An 18,307-nucleotide genomic window follows, 5' to 3' on the forward strand; every position below is an offset into this window, starting at 1 on the left:
AGTTTTGCTGTTCTAAACTGAACCAAATTTTATGGGCAGAAAAATTGAATACAGCAGCATTTATAGCTAAGAGAACACACTGCAATTCATGCCCTTGGAACAGGTTTCTTTCTCCCCAGATCCTGCTCTTAAATATCCATTATGCACCCCACCCAGATTTATTTTGAGGGGCAAGAAAGCTTCATTAGTACTTCTGGCCTCAGCTCGGCTTTCCAAATTAGCAGCAGCTAAGAAGTACCTGGCTGATGTGCATGCTGGTATCGCAGGTTAGAGGTCGTGCTGAGGTCAGGTCGTTGGAGCCAAGCAAAGTGGATATTATTCCATTCTGATCCACTTTTCTGATCATGGTCCCATCAACAAAGTAGATTAACCCGTTCTTGTCAATTGCTATTCCTTCAGTGAAGAAAATCAAAATTAGTTTTCCGTACTCGCAGTGAATATATTGTCCATAATTAGGGGTATTAAAGTGGTAGGTATCTAGTGGAAATTAAGGGCCAAAAATATGGTCTTAATGCAGTATGTATTAAAACAGTCTGTAAACGTATCTTGCATAATAAACCAATATTCAGCATGAAATCAACCGCTGTTGATCCCACTTGCTGTTCATTTGCTGCTGTGCGTTGAGAAGGGCCTAGCTTTTAAGTTAACCTGAAGCAGGGGATAAGTGGGACCAAAAGCAACACTGATTTTAAATCTTCACCGTTGCCTGCCAAACAATATAAATGAGCATTTAAAAATGCTCGATAATGTCAGCCAAATATTTGCTAAAAAATCACCTGGGTCCCCTGTAGCTCTCTCTCAAAGGTCTTTCCAGTTGGAAAAAATTATTCAAACTCACATTTTAAACCAACTACTGGATTCAGTAATTAAAAAAGGTCACGACCCTGGCTCTGAACTTTTGCATCATTTAAAAGTTACGGGAGATAAGTCTTTTTACCTTTAGGGCTCATGAGAGTTGCCTCAACCGCCTTGCCTCCATCACCACACCTTGCCTCATCGAATGGTAGGCACTGCTCTCCTGTTCCTCCGATTACCTCAGCATTTTTGGTCAGATCTTTTGCACCTGTGAGTGACTTGGGCCGATAAATCCTGCGTGTGTTTGTGTCAGAAACGTACAAATCTCCAGTCACAGGGTCAGTTGCGAGGTAGTATCTGTGAGCTGGGTTGTTGCTGTAAAATGGAATTATACATTGCATATGCTGTCATTAATTGCACCTAACGCTGGATCAAGAAGAAAAGGCTTCAGTTTATAAGCTCTGTGCAGTAATACATTGTTAAAGCCAAGGGTGATGCTCTAGGCAGAGGTGGCACAGGTCGTGGTCCCAAACCCTTTTTTGGTTCACGTTTCTTGCCCATGTTACAGGCAGTCCAGTCTAAACTACTCATCCTTTGGGACAGAAGATCCATTTTGCCCATGATGCTCACAGGACTGTTCCATGCTCTGTCATTAGAGACTGCACCTGACCCTGTAATAAGCCAAATCAAAATATGGAGTTTAAAAACTCCCAGGCTTTCTGGGGACCTTGATCCAGTTCCAAACTTTGCAGCAGGACCCCAGCCCTCTCTTACACTTTGTTGTTCTTTTCATCCTATCTGTGTTATAATTTATATAAGGCTTCTGGGGTGCATGGTTTCTATAATTCATCAACAGATAAGGCAGAGTTTGTATTATTACTTCACAGGCAGGGGATAAGACATCCTTCATAAGTATTTGTTTAATTCACTGCTTTCAAAGTTGTGATACGCATGATTTAACACATTAGGAAATGTCATCTTTTCCACCAGAGCACCGAGCGCAGCTTTTCCATTCTTCTTAACTCAGAGTCATATTTCAAGTAACTGCACACCTTGGCACAAAATCGCTAACTATGCCAACACAGTCTTTGTTACAGTTAAAATATATATTGCTAACCATTTTCCCAGAAATGTACATTTTGCCTCTCCACTGGTGCCACATAATTGAGAATTACTGTCTTTTCTCCCCTGCTGGTAAAAAAAACAGCCCCGGAGAGTACCTTTTGGGTTGATATATTATGATGTAGAAACTTAACCCACTGCAGCTGGGATTCCTGACCTAATTTATGGCAAGAAGAGCTGAAATAAGGTCATGTAAATACAGGAGGTAATTTCAAATGCTCTCCTAATGGATTGAAGCAGAGTGTCAGAACAGTCAGTCCCACTTCTGATGTTTGCAGAAGCGCTGCTCAAACAGATCTACCAGTCTTGGTGATAGCCAAACATCTGTTCACAGGATGCTATATTTCACGTTCTGTAAATACCTAACCGTGCTAGTGTAACACATTTTTATGTACCGCCACTTGGAAAAAGCAGCAAGAGACCAACAGGAACAACTTGTGAACAAATTATGGCTTTCAGCAGGGACAGATTTTTATAGCTATCTGATTACAAAACACAGAAAAAACGTGTTGCTTAAACAGGATTTTCTTTGGTTTTAAGACTTTTAACATGGTGGTTCAGAATGGAGAAACCAAGTGAAACAGACTAATGAAATCAAATACATGTGATTAGCGACTCTTAAAAAGCTCTGCTGTGGAGCTCAGTGTTGCACAGCATGTCTGAAAACAATCAAGAGTAGGGTTACTTTACATTCCTGTCCGTTAGAAATCTATTATTGATAATGTGCTAAATAGTTGAAAGGTATTTTTAAAACCTTAATTTACACAGAGATCATTTAATATGATCAATATGTAGTGTATGAATTATTTATATCTCTATAGATTGCAAATTTTTTTTAGCGTACGAATTATTTATACCTCTATAGATTGCAAATTAAATTATACCCATTTACATGATTACTTCGGTCTTTAAGAAACTCTGCAGACACTTCAAATATAAACACACTGCAAACTGTGAAATGTGCAATTAAATTTTATTTCACTGTAATTTAAAATAAAGTCCTGTCTCACACTGCTGAAGTCTAAATTAAAGTACCTCTCTTCAACTCATCTAATATTGCCTCAATCGTATTTTTCATTTCTTGGAATAAAGAGTCATCAAATCAATAACTAAATAGTTTATGCCTAACAATTTTTTTTTCTTTCTAAAAAGCATTTTAAAGCTGTTTTCTTCACAAATATGGAAATATTTTTATGTTCTAATTAAATCCAACAAAACTCTTCTTATCTGGGGTGAGTTCTCATAGTGTATCCTCTTCAAAATAAAAAAATATAGCAGCTAATTAAAGGCTATTTTATACTTTTCTTAAAAAAACCACCAAAGTTTGGGAGTGCATAGGATAATATTATTGAATCAATATTAAACCTGCAACTTGCCATAAGCAGATGTCTAATGGCTCCTTTCTGAGATAATTCAACAAACAGGCTTAACTTCAGCTTTTCGCTCATGTGAAGGTTAAAAAGCTGTGGTAGCTTTAGCTGATAGAAAATAAAAAGATCAATTCACAGGAGCAAGGCACAATTTGAGGAACTGAAAACCTGTCCAGTGAAAACCACATTTGTTTTCCAGCCAGAAAACATCCATGCACAAGATGCAGATCTCAAATATAATACATGGATAAGCAGCCAGCAGCTGGAAAGCTGCACAGAGTTTATTCTATTTCATTGTAACTTGAAATTATACTATGCTTCTGCCTTCTGCTAATAACAACAAACGCAAAGAAATAAAAATCATAGTCAGTGACTTCTTGACTCCTTCAGTATTGCCTAATTGCTGTCAGTAGCTCTGCAAAACACTCAGCTACATACCAACATGGACTCCTGCAAAGACAAATGACTACAAGTTAACTTGTCCTGTCTATGCCAAGTAATAATAAGCACTTCAAATTTAAAGTGCACACACACACGCACAGAGCTGTAATGATCTATCTCCCATTGCTTTTATCTTGCTTATGCCAATCTTTTAATTCTTCAACTGTCAGATCACCTGCATTACTCTCTACGTGTCAGTTTTTAAAAAATAATCTTCCTGCTTCAGTCCCCGTCTCTCTCCCATTTCCTCCGCGCCTACTTTAACCATACCCTCCAAGCTGTTTTTATGTTTTGCTAAACTTTTTTTCTGGCTCTCCACAGGCTTGGTATACCGCCATAGCCTACAAATGACCTCCCTGTCTTCAAAGTGCTTCTAAAAATTACTTCTTCCATGAATGCCCATCAGCATTAATCACCCGCAGGCAGCAGAGTGTATAAAGACATCAGTTCAGCTTTGAGATTGAAAAACTGTTAGGTCACTGGTACATGAGAGGATAAATTTGATCTGCATTGTCTCTCTAATTTAGAGTACAGGCTCCTTGAGGTGGGAGGCTCATCACTCTCTGTGCTGAAGCACTCTGTTTGTAGGCAAGGAAAGCTAAATGCTTGAATAGATAATAGATCTGAACTAGTATTTAGCCCCGTTCATTAATTTTCCTTGGGGATCGTGTATTTTAGTACATTTTCTTAGTTTTGATACCTGGCAATTATATATCTCAAAGTGGTCTGTTGAGGGCTGTTTTCTAAACTGCAGTTTAAATAGAAATCTCCTCAGCAGTTTGAAGGGCTTGCCAGCGAAACCAGACAGTTTGCCCCCCTCTCCTACAGGCCAGACAGATGTGCTTCTCTCATCTCTGCATCATTTCACAGGGCTCTGCAGGACTTCACACAGGCAAAAGAAGCTATTTGGTCTCACAGTGTGTCCTTAAGCTGGGCAGCCCACAGCAAGAAGATTTGGTGGACCCTAAAATTTTACACATGTTAAATAAAAATCAGCTGTTTATAGAATTTGTAGAATAAAAAGCTGCCAGGGGATATTTAGCATAAAGATGCCGCTCTCAGCTTAGGAAGCCCCTGAGCAGCAAAACTCTAAGGCTAAGAGCGGACATGGGAAAAGGTTGTATGATGGGAGAGAAAACTCAGACTTGTGGCAGACCAGCCTGTAGTCAGGCTTCACAGTGAGCTCCACACCTCCTGCCTGCTGGCTCCACAACCGCTCCTGCAGAGCCACTTCTTCATGGTATTCTATGCCTCCATCTGCCTCAGGACGAACCCCCACTTCACATCTGCTGTATGGGCCCACAAAAATGCTGTTGCACTAATTCATGCAGTATGATCGCAATTTTGCTACCCAAAGCTTCTGCATGTGTAGGCATGAATAAAGAGAAGACCTTCAATGTTCTCTCTCACAACTTTTCCTGCGTGCAGGGATCTAGTTTCTGGAACGCTGTAGTTGAGCCTGTGATCACAGTTATGCCAAAAGTGGGACAGGGTGCCACTACTAAATCATAGCAAAACAAAACTCATCACGCATCCCTTCCTTAATCTCATTTGTCCATTCCAAATTCCCATTTTGAGTATTATTCCACATTTGCCAAGACAATGTTTTATCCAGCTGCAATCACAACTTTGTGATACCACAAGGAATATAATTCTTTTAAAAATAGTGGAACAAATGCAAATTAAACATAACAGTAAAAACCTAAACCCACTAAATGGAAGAGACTGCCTCTGAATCACACCTGGAAAACTAAATAAACCCAGCTAGACTGTGAATAGACTGTGAATTGACTCCCAGTTCTGATCATTAGCACTGAAGCAAGCACCTTATTTAGTCATGGAATTTTTGCCTAACCCATTTGAAATATACTCTTTAAAACACAAATTGCTTTCTCACAGAGAACCATGTCCAAAGCAAAATGAATTTTAAAGTAAGGAGAACTGAGATATGACCCTCTGGGATTTGTTCAAAAACAAGGAAGGAAAAGGATTGGCAGCAAAAAAGGAGACAAAGGGACCAGCGGGGCTGCTAAGCCTGATACGTAGCAGTTCCACCACAAAGTCTTTCAGGGTTTCACATATCCAGCAATATTTTAGTGTAATTCTGGTTTTGTCTCATCAACACTGTCTGCTGTGGCAAAGCAATTCTAAGCATCCACCTTCTTCTCTTCTATTCTTGCCACTTTTGCAGCTATGCCAGGACAGATGAATGTTGTACTACAATGCTTCCGATTACTATTGTTTTTATGACCAATCTTATGAATCTTGGTGTACTTAAAAAAATTAACTCCTGCAAATTGTGTTATTATGGGACAATTTCAACTTTCATTATTAAGAGAAGTTCACCTTTAAAAGAAACAAATCTGTTAAATGTGAGCTAGAAAAGACTCAACATCAAAAGGCTAATCAAATGAACTCAATCGATACTTCCATGATTATATTACTTATATGTAATTTTCATCATATTTGGGGTATCTGATTAATGAGTGAGTTTTAATAGGATCAGCAGAAGTGCTGCCCAGCAAGAAATAGGAGCAAGCAGAGATGAGGGAACAGCAAAGGAGGGCACACACAAGCATGAAAAGAAGCCTGACTGTGGACAGAGAGTGATGAGGAAAGAGGAACTCGTATCCGAAAGGACGATACAGCCTGACAGCTGACATAACTAAAACATATGAACTCATTATTTTTGAAAAATACTCCTCTTTTCTAGTAATACATCTCAGAAATGAGTTCTCCATTATAAGCATTCATTTGTTAAAAAAGAACAGTTAGAAAAATATAAATCTTCTTTAAGGAATGCTTACCTATGTCTAAAATCTTTATTTCTTGGTGGAAGCAAGTAAAAAAGAACAGAAAAATGTTATTAGAAAAATATTCAGAAAGGATGTTAGGAGATGAAAAGAAGACAACATTTATATCTACAGTTAGTGAAGTGGTGAATGATCATCCTTTGTCCACTGAAGTCCACTACGTAGGTTAATGCTTAAAATCCACAGAATAATTACTTTTAGTAGATTAAATTCTCACAGTGTAGATAAGCATAGTTAAAATATTTTACCAGGGTAAAATCCTTTCACTCTAGTTTTAAATTCTTTTTCAGGTGTTTTAAAATCTTGTGACTCGACCTTTTTTGTTCCCAGAAGCATGTGGAAACTTAACTAACACAATGTCAGAAATCTATTCCATGCGCTTTAGTTTGCAGCAGTAATTCACAACTCCGAAAGCCCGAGATGAGAAAAAAAACATACCTTAGCTCCAGAACACTAGTTACATTTCCAGATGGGAATATCCGCCGAACATAGTTGAAATCCCCCACGTAAAGGCTGCCATCTATCCCACAAGCTAAGGCAACTGGAGCCAATAATTTATTACCATCAGCTTGACCATTACAACTTGGACAGGAGATGCTGCGTCGTCTTCCGTTGCCCATAATGCTACTAACAACTGGGGGTTGCTGAGATATAAATTGATTTTCACCATTTCCTTTGTAGAGAATTCCTGGCAGATAATAGAAAGAAAACCAAAATAAATAACAGGTTATAAAAACTTTGCATGTATGTGCATAAAATGATGTGTAAGTATTCTAAATATTCTTTCAGCTGATTAATATATTTTAATGGACTTCTGATTGTTTTGCCACCATATATTACTCACGACAAGTAACAGGACTTTATTAAAACATTTAGAGTTATATTTAAGTCACAGACACACAAAGCATTAAATTATCTTGTCCACAAAATTTAGTAGAAACACTAAACAGACTAGCATTTAATATCCAAACAAGCTTCCAGTCATTTCTCTTTTTAGATGTTAAGAATTTTAGTAGCTACAATTCAGAATAAAATCTGTTATGCTGGAGGAAATGCAAGGCATATTGAATGAAATCAAGGTTTGTGTTTGAAATTCCCCAGAAATGATCAAAATTCTAACTGTGCTTATATTATAAAAAGTGAACTTACATTTGCAGATTTTATACCTAACGTCAAACTATAACTAATTACGAATATGATGTCAAATGTAATGTAAAGTGGATTACTGCTGCAAATTGTAAATATTAATTAAAGAGCTACTTCAAGAAGTTGGGAGATTGCCTCAGTTTTACATTACAAAAGACTCTTTACTCAGCTCACAACAAAAATGTACCTCTGGCAAGAAAGTCTGTCTCAATATCATGTCTGCAGTTATAGGCAGTTATTAAAAACGTCAAAACAGCAAAAAAAATGTGGTGCCAGGCCAACCTGCCTCATAAACTTAATTCTGCTTTGAGGCATGAAAGGAACAATAATTTTGTGAAGACAAAGCAATGTGCCAGCAGTATTTTTCTTCCTTATAGCCTCCATAGGAAATCTGAGAAGAAAAATGCATGCTTTATGTTAAATCTTCAGTCTTAGGAAAAAAAGTGTGACTTTACAGTGTGTTAAAATGTTGCTGGGACCCCCATTATATATATATATCTCTCTCCAGGAATCCATTGAGGTGTAGCCTACAAATGGTCAGCTATTACAGTTATACTTGTAAGTCACAATATGTCTTTCCGTGGTATAATCCATGTAAACCACACGTCACTTTGTACTTTAGAGAGATACGTGTTTTATCGACTGTGTGCTCAGAGTTTCAAAGGCATTTTGGGGCTGAGGGATGCATTTCTCTTTTGAGATGCCTAGAAAAAAATTAAGATGTACTCCTCTTTCCTCACTCCCATAATGCACTCTTTATACTGGAAGATACAAAGAAAAAAATATGTTGTTTTCCTCTTCAAATGTTTTAGGTGCCTTCACTACTTTAAATGTTATAAAATCTAGGAGATTATAAAGGGAAACCAATATACATGATAAAATCAGGAAGAATTAAAATGGTTTATGGAAACCTAATGGCAAGTAATCTAAATACGTAATCTAAATCAAAAGAGGGAGAATGTATTTTTCATGAATACTTAAAGCCAGAATGCATTAACAGTATACGAAATCCCCTCTCCTACGATTACATCGTTTATGACAATCATGGCACCATAATTTTGCCTGAAATAGCTTAGTTCTATAATTTTCATCAGAGGAATTTTGGAAGTCAGCACAGAGCACTTCTGCACCTGATTTATTCTGTCATTACCTTGAAAAATTGGTCCTTCACAATTCTCCTCTATTATCACAGACTAAAAGATGTACATTAGACTGTTTACTGCAGTAGTTCAGGATGTCCGTACAAACATCGTCTGCACTCTCTTTCAAATACATGTCTCCAGCTCATCCACCTTGTCATTACAACTCTCCACTTCGTTTACTCAATTAGACACACATCACTATGAAATGTCATTACTTGTCAAACGTACTCTTGAACATAATTTAAAGCCACCGTCAATTTACCTTGAGAACAGAATCAATCTTATGTATATGTTTATAATTACAGCTCTTTACATTTTTAGATGGATTACCTCACAATAACTTGCACAGGGTTTTTTGACATTTTAAATCAGGTACAATGACACCTTTTCCTTTCTTTGATTTGGTTACCTTGTTTTTCTGCCATTCAGAAGCAATACTTCAGGTGGTGATTAGCATAACACACAAAATAAGCTCATGTAGTAGTGGGAGACCTCCAACAGACATCAGGTACTGCTGAAGCAACGTTACTTCTGCTGAATTACTTCTGGGCTCCTCCTTTGCATAAAAATCCAACTCAACCGACTCCCACCTTGAGCCATGTGACTCTGCTTATTTCACCTTCTTACATGCTTCCAGCCAAACTTTTCCAAGTTTCCTCCTGTTCAGCATTGAGCTGGAGTTTCTTTGGCATGGCACCCTCCAGACTGTTGCTGAGTAGCACACTGGACAAATTTACCTTGGTGCCAAGGCACGGTTCTTTTTAAATGTGTATTGCTCCCTGTTTTTTCACTGAAATTAAGGAGGACTTGCTTACTAGTGACTGGACTCTGTTCTGAAACAAGGGGCACAAATGCTCTTGCTGACTCAAGGCAGCATCATTTGTCAGCTGCCGTGGGTTGAGCTGACCACAGCATCCTGGGGAGGATTCACCTCAAGGAAGGATTTAAATGGGAGGAGAGTGCCCATGAGTGCTCATCCTGCAGAATTGATAGTACCCATGCGCTAACAGCTTCACGAGCAGCCGTGCTGGGGCTGGGGATATCATGACATGAAGAGGAACACCTCCTCTATAAATGAGGGATTTAGTATTGGGAGTGACAGTTTGGCCAGATTGCCTCTTACTGCTGTTTAATTTTCACTCATTGTGAAAACTGGAAGTGAAAACATTGTTCAAGATACCGTTAACATACAAACAGTTAATCCCGATACAGAATGCCGACCCGTACAGTTGCTTTAAAAACACTGTCTCCTTAGCATCACCCAATTTTTAAAAACAATTTCAACATTTTTGGGTTGGATTTTTTCGGTAAGTGAACCTAACACCGGCTGACATTATTAGATGAAATTAATGCATATGTATTTATAGGATGAAGAAACATGACATACACTGTAAAGCTCAAAGCATTTACCATATGCAACACGTTCTGTAATTTCCTTTTTTAAAATAACAAAGTGAAAATTTGAAAAGTTAGAATGAGGTAACTAAAGCACAGGGCAGTTGAGTATTAAACTTAGCAAAGAAGAAAATGAACTCCTTACCATTCTGAACATCCAATACGTGATGTTTATCCAATGTCCAGCCACCCATGTTGGAGGCATCCAGTTCATAACCCTGCAAAATGGCAGTCCGCTTTTCCCAGAGGGTTAAATCCAAGCAAGACTCATATTCGTAACCTACAGACACTGAAATAACAGTAAATTTCCTTAACAGGTGCAAGATCTCATTCAGAAGAAGAGTTTAAAGAATGTGATTTACTTAAACTACCTATGTTCTTCTGTTCTCCCAGGCTACCTAAAAATCCCTATGGCTTCCTTAGATGTATTGAAAATAATAAACAGAATTCCCAAATCCTTCAAAACGCAATCTTGGGCTATTAAAATAATGTTAGTTTTTAAAAGTAAGCCCATTAGGACAGGTACAAAGGAAAGCCATTTTGTGAAGTACGTCAGAATGATATTGTGCTCTAAGTATGAGGAGTGTGCAGACTAAATACCACACTACTATTAGGTTGAGGGCTACTTCATGGGGAAGAACTAGAAGTGAAAAAAGGCTGTGGTCCCTTTTTCCTTTTGAAGGATTTTCTTTCCTTATAATTCAAAATTCAGATGAGTATTTTCTAATAGATTTGAATATCCACTGTTATTTCTCATCTTATTCTGCTAAACATTTTCTACTTAATGAATACAAGCATTTCTGATGTGCTTCCCTATTTTCAAGAAAACAGTAAAAATGCAAAAAAGAAAAAAAATCCATGACATACCAACAGCTTCAGATAATCCATAGACTCTCTGGTTGTATGCATCGGTTTTATCCCATATGAAAGTGTAAGCCAGGTTCGGGGATGCCGGGAACCATTTTTGAAAAAGTCTTCCTACCACTGCCACCATAAGATGAACCTTCATTAAATTAAATGGTATAACTGATTGGGTCATAGTAATCTTCAGAATAGATTTATATCCTGCAGCCCTGGAGCTTAAGTACGATAACTTCAAATCGGTCCCTGGTATTGTCGTTTCTTCATGAAGTACCTATGCATTGGTAAGAAAAAAAATACAGTATTTGAATGATTTTGAAATTAGACAGAACAATGCAGCTATCATAAAAGGTGGCCTGACATAATCTACAAAACAATCCATTAGAAAGGATCATCTAAATCTGGCCTTCACTTAATAATGTAAAAAATAATAAATAAATAACAATGTTTAACTTTTTTTCCCTGAAAAGTGAAGTCTAAATTCTTCATTAAACTGAAACTGCTTAGTTGATACTTTCTGCTGAAGGATTTCAAAGATCTTTCCTTTTTATTCACAGGGGAAAAGGAAGCATGCAGGAGAGAGAAAACATTCCCAACTGCTTTTGCAAAAGCGGCAAACAACCATCTTTCATCTAAGTGAAAATAGCCCCTTCTTATACTGCCACCCATGTCCCAACTACGGATACATCATAAAGGCAGTAGAGTCACAAAGCACCATGAAGCTTCAGATTTGGGTTGGGAAGTCTAATTGCTTCTGTAGAGGCAGGAAGGACTTTCAGGTCGTTTATTATTTGCATTACCTGTGGATTGTAAATACTTTAAACTAGAGCATTCTTGCATTTACTTCAAAGACGGATAAGTAGGATGCCTCGGGGAAAGCTTTTCCATATTTCCTGATCAATATTCACTACTCAGGCATCAGCTCACCACTTTCTCATTTCAGAGAGGTGCAATGATTCAATTTTACTTTTAAAAGGTTCCCCCCCACCTCTACCTTGTCTTTTGCTCTGAGCTGAGGAGCTTTTGTGGGTGATGGATGGATGTGAAAGACTTCTGTGTTACATGGATGAAGACAGCCTATACTCTCCTATACCTCAGCCAGGACATAAATACTGAGAGACAGCACTGCAAGTGAACTGCTACCAAGTACCCTGAATTATTGGGGGAAAAAAAAAAAAGTACCTAGACACATTTATACAGAAAATGTTTCTCTGGTGGGAAGACAGGGCAAGGGGTGCTGAGGCACAAGCCCAGAGCCTTGGTGGTATCAAAGGAGCACTCTTGGAGAAGTAAATTTTGAAAACTTTATTTTACTTCCCTGTTCTCTAGTACTAAAGACCAAACACTATTTAATATTAGTGGAAAGCAGATTTCAGGGAGAGCACTGTTGTAAATGTAAGGCTTGAGATGTCACTGGGATAAAAAGCTGGCTACTAAAGAAGTGCTAATTTAGCTTTCTATGCTAGAGAAAACCTTGGACACCGCTTTTAAACAACTGCCTGTGTTGAATATGGTCAAATAATGTGGTTCATGCACAGGAGGAGGGCAACAGGTGCTACACCAACCTCCAAGTTAGCACATTTGCTTAATAACCACAAATGGTTATTTACATCTGACACATGTAGGCATGCAACTCCTTCCTCAGTAAGACTGTTACAGAGCTGTAGGACGTAAAGGAGGAATTGGAAGGTACAAGACAAATTAAATTGAATTGAATTAAATTAAATTAAGATTTAATAATTCTTAATCTTCGAATGTTTCTTTTTTTGCCCACCAAGAACCTGCCATCACCGACAAGAAATGACAAGCAGTGCCATCACTTGGAAGGAGGTGACAGTGGCATAATTTGTGCTTGTAAATCTAGTCTGCTCTCCCTCAGTCAAATATACGCACAGTATGTAAGCCAGAGAACAAGCAAATCTTTTCTACACAAACAACTCCCTCCTCTCTCTAGAGAGATAAGTGATTGTGAACTTACTCCTTTTCTATAACTTTGAAGGAAAAACTCATACCACCTAGGAACAAAAGACAAATTCCCCCCCAAGAGATCAGCAGGACTCTCATATATTGCACATTAGGGCTAGTCTAACAGATGGAGGTCTCCGTAAGCAAGAGGAGAAAAAGAAAGAATATGCTTGTAATAGGACACAATTCACTGGTCTCCTGTTACGACCATTGCTTCTTTCAGACCTGCAACTGTGGAAGAGCAGCGTTAAACACTTAGGTGGTCTTCCAGTACTCTTGGCTGAGATAACAGGCAATAAAGAGGACACCTTGAGGTTTCAATTTCCAGGAAATTCTACTGTGTATTTGGATTACTATCAAATTAGAAACTAGGACACTCACGCAGTTCTCAGTGAGGTTTAAAACAAAACCTAAACCCCTGTTACTAGTTTCTGCAAAAGCCTCAAATACCTGCTGGAAATCTGACTTATAGCTTCCTTCTTTCCATAAAATACCCCAGTAATGCATTTTTTTGAGAACTTCAGAAATGTAGAGGTAAGGTTATGCATCTCAATTTCTCTCCCAGAATCAAGCATTGCAAAGAGAATCAGTTTAATGTTTATCCAAATAGTTAAATCATCAGGCACAGCAGTGAGCATCCTATGGGAGCCATGACAACAAATCAATTGTAAAGCAATCAGGAAAGTCGCTGGGTATAAAAGTCACGTCACGAATTGCCAACACAACCAAGCTGCCTGTACTTTACCTTTTCCAGATAAAGTATCAAACTACCTTCAGAAAGGCTGATACCCTAAGGGGACTGAGTTATAGCCCAACCACCGAATTCTAACGGTTGACATTTTATTTAAGGATGCTTCTCAGAGGGACAGCTATGAAATATTTAACCTACAGGACTGAGATAAGGGTCACCTCAATTTTCACAAAGACAGAGTTTGTTGTCCTGAGAGTTCAAGCTGGCGGCTGAGTCATATAAATTGCGAAGGACTCCTTGTCTCTTGTGGACAAAAAGCCTTAAAGCTGCCCAGGCTCTGGAATGCTTTCCTGCTCCAAAATATAATATGATTCAAGTGATATGCTCCGATGGTATTAAGAACCCTGAATAAAGAATTTAATTCAATTAGGGGGAAAAATGCTTGCTGTATTGCCATGGGTTTTTTTTCCAAAATGAACAACTTCAATACAGGATTTGAGAACAAATTTCACAAATGAGTACAAACTTTTGACACACAGAAGAAGGTTCTTTGCCAAGAAGTAACAGCTTTTTCTTTTCTGCTGTTACAGAAAATGTAACATCACCTTGGTCTGAGGGGTAAAGATGGCATTTTTAGATACAGGTAAATACTGGCAACCACTATTACACCAACCTTGAGACCAAGGAGTGCGAAAATTATACCCCCTTAAGTAGGAGCTACAATTGCTCACTTCGAGATGGAAAAATCTCTTCCTTTTAAAAAAGAGATTCCCCTAGAACTGAGGCTCTTAAATAAACTTGGAAAGAAATAACCGTGAGTTAACAACATAAAGCAAAGGAAAATGAAAAGGGGAAAAAACCGCTTGTTTCTTTCTAGACCGAAAACATTGCTGAGATACCGCAGAGAAGAGGGATAGGAAAAATCCATACATATGTAGAAACTTATAAATGTATCCATAAAAGAACAAATCAAGATGCGTATATGAAGTTTCAAACAAAAAGCAAAAGGGAAGAAAACCAGAAAACGTGATAAAACAAGGATACATACATGGAGATATTTGCCACCATTTTTTTTTTCTCAGTACAAACTTGAAGATCTGGAGATTTTAACTAAGTGAAACTAGGATGCAGCTTCCATGGAATACTGGAATATCTAGACATCCTATTATAGAATCACAGAATCATTTAGGTTGCAAAAGACCTTTAAGATCATCAAGTCCAACCATTAATCCAGCATTGCCAAGTCCAACACTAAACCATGTTCCTCAGCACCACATCCATACATCTAAATACCTCCAGGGATGGCGACCCCATCAGCTCCCTGGGCAGCCTGTTCCAATGCTTCACCTTCAACCTTTCAGTGAAGAAGTTTTCCCTAATGTCCATCCTAAACCTCCCCTGGCACAACTTGAGGCTATTGACTCTGGTCCTATAGCTTTTCGCTTGGCAGGACAGACACTCACCTTGCTACAACCTCCTTTCAGGTAGTTGTAGAGACTGAGGTCTCCCTTCAGCCTCCTTTTCTCCAGTATAAACAACCCCAGTTCTTTCAGCTGCTCCTTGTAAGACTTGCTCTCTAGACCCTCCACCAGTTTCGTTGCTCTTCTTTGGATGTTGTCCAGCACTTCGATGTCCATCTTGCAGTGAGGGGCCCAAAACACAGTATCTGAGGCGCTGCTTCATCAGCACTGAGTACAGGGGGACTATCACTTCCCTAGTCCTGCTGGCCACACTAGTTCTGATATAAGCCAGGATGCTGTTGCCCCCTGGGCACACTGCTGGCTCAGAGTCACCCATCTGTCGACCAACACCTCCAGGTCCTTTTCTGCTGTGCAGCTTTCCAGCCACTCTTCTCCAAGCCTGTAGCATGGCAGGGGGTTGTTGTGACCCAAGTGCAGGACCTGGCACTTGGCCTTGTTGAACCTCATACCACTGCCCTCAGCCCATCAATCCAGCCTGTCCAGATCCCTCTGTAGAGCCTCCCTACCCTCAAGCAGATCAACATACCCACCTAACTTAGAGTCATCTGCGAACTTACTGAGGGTGCACTTGATCCCCTCATCCAGATCATTGATAAAAAGATTAAATAGAACTGGCTCCAATACTGAGCCTGTTTAAATGATAAAATAGGTTAATTTCTTTGCTGAAAATCTGGCCACCCTGAAGTTACAATAAAACATGTTTATTAAGCCCCTGAGGCCTGAGTTTTACCCTGAATTCTTCTGGTCAAATAACTTCTGCCAGCTTCTACTGTATTGTATTGCCAGTAGTGAGAGAGAGTCAGGGGAGAGGAAAAATCCTGTGCAACCTTGAACAAACAAGTTGAAGGAAAACTTTTCAGTCTTTATTCTCCCACACACTTGACACAAGCTGCTCAGGACCTGCAGAAGGCATCTTGCAAGCATACATAACAGTGTACATTAGAAGTTTAGGAGAAGGAAAGCCGCAAAAACTCAATTTCACAATTGCTCATTGTGACTCACGTGGGTTTCTCCCAGACCACACTGCAATATGCGGCAAACGGACATTTATTATATTGGGAGAAAACCAGCAACAATAATACCTAACACGTATAAGCGGCTCTAGCTTAACCTTATCTCCCTCATCTGCATGCAGTTTACTGCCTTGTTCCACACTGATTAATCTCAGCTAGTTAAGTCTAGGCAGAGCATGATAACTTGCAATTAAAAGTAGATAAAGTCATGCCTAAGTAGTACAAATTTATTTAACATGTTATTTATGATCATCCCTCTTGAGTAATGATCTGTCGGGTGTGTGATCACCCCTTTACCCACCGCATTTGTTCTTTCTGCTTGCTTGCCCTCTTTGTTTTCAGTTCTCTTTTGTGCTCTTTCTTTGGTACAGGCTTTAATTCCCCCTCTGACCAATCTGGGATTCATAAGCCACTAAGTACACTCTTTTGGAAACATTATCTCCAAGGGATGATGAGCAGATCAAGGGACAATGATTACAGCCGCACATCATTTCCTGATGTAGCATGTGACAGGGAGTGCTGTCACACCATTCGAACAGGGTGACTAATACTGACTGAAGGAATGTGGGGAATGGTATCTTTCTCTGTGCCTTCATCCAGTCTCTTACAGTTTCAAACTTGCATTGCCCCTTTTTCATGGAGAGCTCTACAGCAGTTCCTCCAGTGCTGAACAGATAATTTTAAATGGAATCTGGGTCTTCCCATCTTTTATCAGAGTAGTGAATTTTTTGGGAGACAGAGCATTGAACTTTATGCATTTCTGAGGGAAACCTGACCCTAGAGGGGTATGTCCCAGGCACAGCTGTGCAGCAACCACTTACCAAAGCAGGGGGTTATGTGTGTGATGAGCAAAGAATAGAGAAGAAAATACTCCTTGATGCTTTCTTTTTTTTATACAGTTCTGAAAATGCATTTTTGCATACATAATGCTATTTTTATCTCACCATAAATGACTCATCCACACCACTTGCCTAGGCTCCGCTAATCTTTCCTTCTGGCTGGTTTGCTAGGGAAATCAACTTCACCCAACAGTCCTGCCTGTTAGCCCTCCCACCTCACTTCTTTTGAGCCTGGTAGCCAATTTCAACCACATTTGAAATAACAGTAGAAATGTCTAAAGATAATTCAGTTCCTTTAGGGTTTATAAAAGAAGGTGTTCAGGTAGGGAAGAAGCAGCCAAATTGGTACTCCCACGAGCAAAAGGCTGAATTTAGTCAGTGTGGGAAGGACTGGGTATGGCAGATAGCTGGAATTACTTCAATGGGTGGGAATTAGTAGGAATCCAGACTTCGTAAGTCCCACTGCTCATGAAATGACTTGTTTATCTAAACAAGTGTTTTTTGAAAATATGTATTTTTTGACATTATGCTATTATTACTTTTTTCTTGATTTACACCCCACCTATCTAAGCCATTTTCCATCACTTCAAGAGCTGAATCTATCATGTCTTGCCAAAACAAGTAAATTGGAGCTGTTTTCCAGTGGTCTGTGTTTTGCAAATACTTTCTTTTAATTGATTTGCAACTATCAAAGGCACAGAAATGATCATGAGGATAAAAGCAACAATTTTCTAGCACAGTCTAGATTTGTATGAGCATTTAGTTCTAATTTTCTTACATCTTTACTTTAAACCTGCTCATACTGTGAATTGCTTAATGATTTTGATCGTCTCTTAAGAGCTCTGCATGAAAACATTTGAATACATTTTCTGTGTTTCCCTTGAAGAGACAAGGACATTTCTTAGTGCATGGGAAAAAGAGTGCCCTACGTAATTATGACATTGTGAAGGTCGGGGAGAGAAAAAGAGAGAGAAAGGAGAGGGAAAGAAGGGAGAGGGAGAGAAAGAGAGAGGCGTAAAGGCATAATAGGAAAGGTTTTATCAGAAATCAATGAGATAAAGAAATGTAACTCTGCTTTAAGAGTTCAGGAAGACAGTATTAGTGATTAGTTATTTGAGATGGAGGAACTTAATAAATCTCTGTTAGAGAAAAAACATTTCAGTCATGGCTCCTCCCCCTTAAAGCAAGGTTTAAATGTTGAGTCTTACTTCCAGTATTATATTGGAAGGAGCA

General features: G+C 38.9%; 1 protein-coding gene across 2 annotated transcripts in view; it reads right to left on the reverse strand.

The window, feature by feature from the left end:
* The window catches only part of TENM3 (teneurin transmembrane protein 3), a 120,028-nt gene that overhangs the window by 36,219 nt on the left and 65,502 nt on the right, over positions 1–18,307 (reverse strand). The window contains exons 14-19 of one of the 2 annotated variants that reach the window (XM_010136593.1): positions 11,092–11,359; positions 10,370–10,513; positions 6,980–7,229; positions 6,536–6,556; positions 938–1,170; positions 239–393 (exon numbers count right to left, since the gene is read on the reverse strand). In XM_010136593.1, coding sequence (XP_010134895.1) covers positions 239–393; positions 938–1,170; positions 6,536–6,556; positions 6,980–7,229; positions 10,370–10,513; positions 11,092–11,359 — 1,071 coding nt within the window. The remainder of the gene's footprint in view (positions 1–238; positions 394–937; positions 1,171–6,535; positions 6,557–6,979; positions 7,230–10,369; positions 10,514–11,091; positions 11,360–18,307) is intronic. The other variant, XM_010136601.1, reaches the window with a different exon arrangement.

The sequence above is a fragment of the Buceros rhinoceros genome, unplaced genomic scaffold, assembly GCF_000710305.1.
Source record: "Buceros rhinoceros silvestris isolate BGI_N320 unplaced genomic scaffold, ASM71030v1 scaffold6810, whole genome shotgun sequence".
In the NCBI taxonomy this organism is placed as follows: domain Eukaryota; kingdom Metazoa; phylum Chordata; class Aves; order Bucerotiformes; family Bucerotidae; genus Buceros; species Buceros rhinoceros.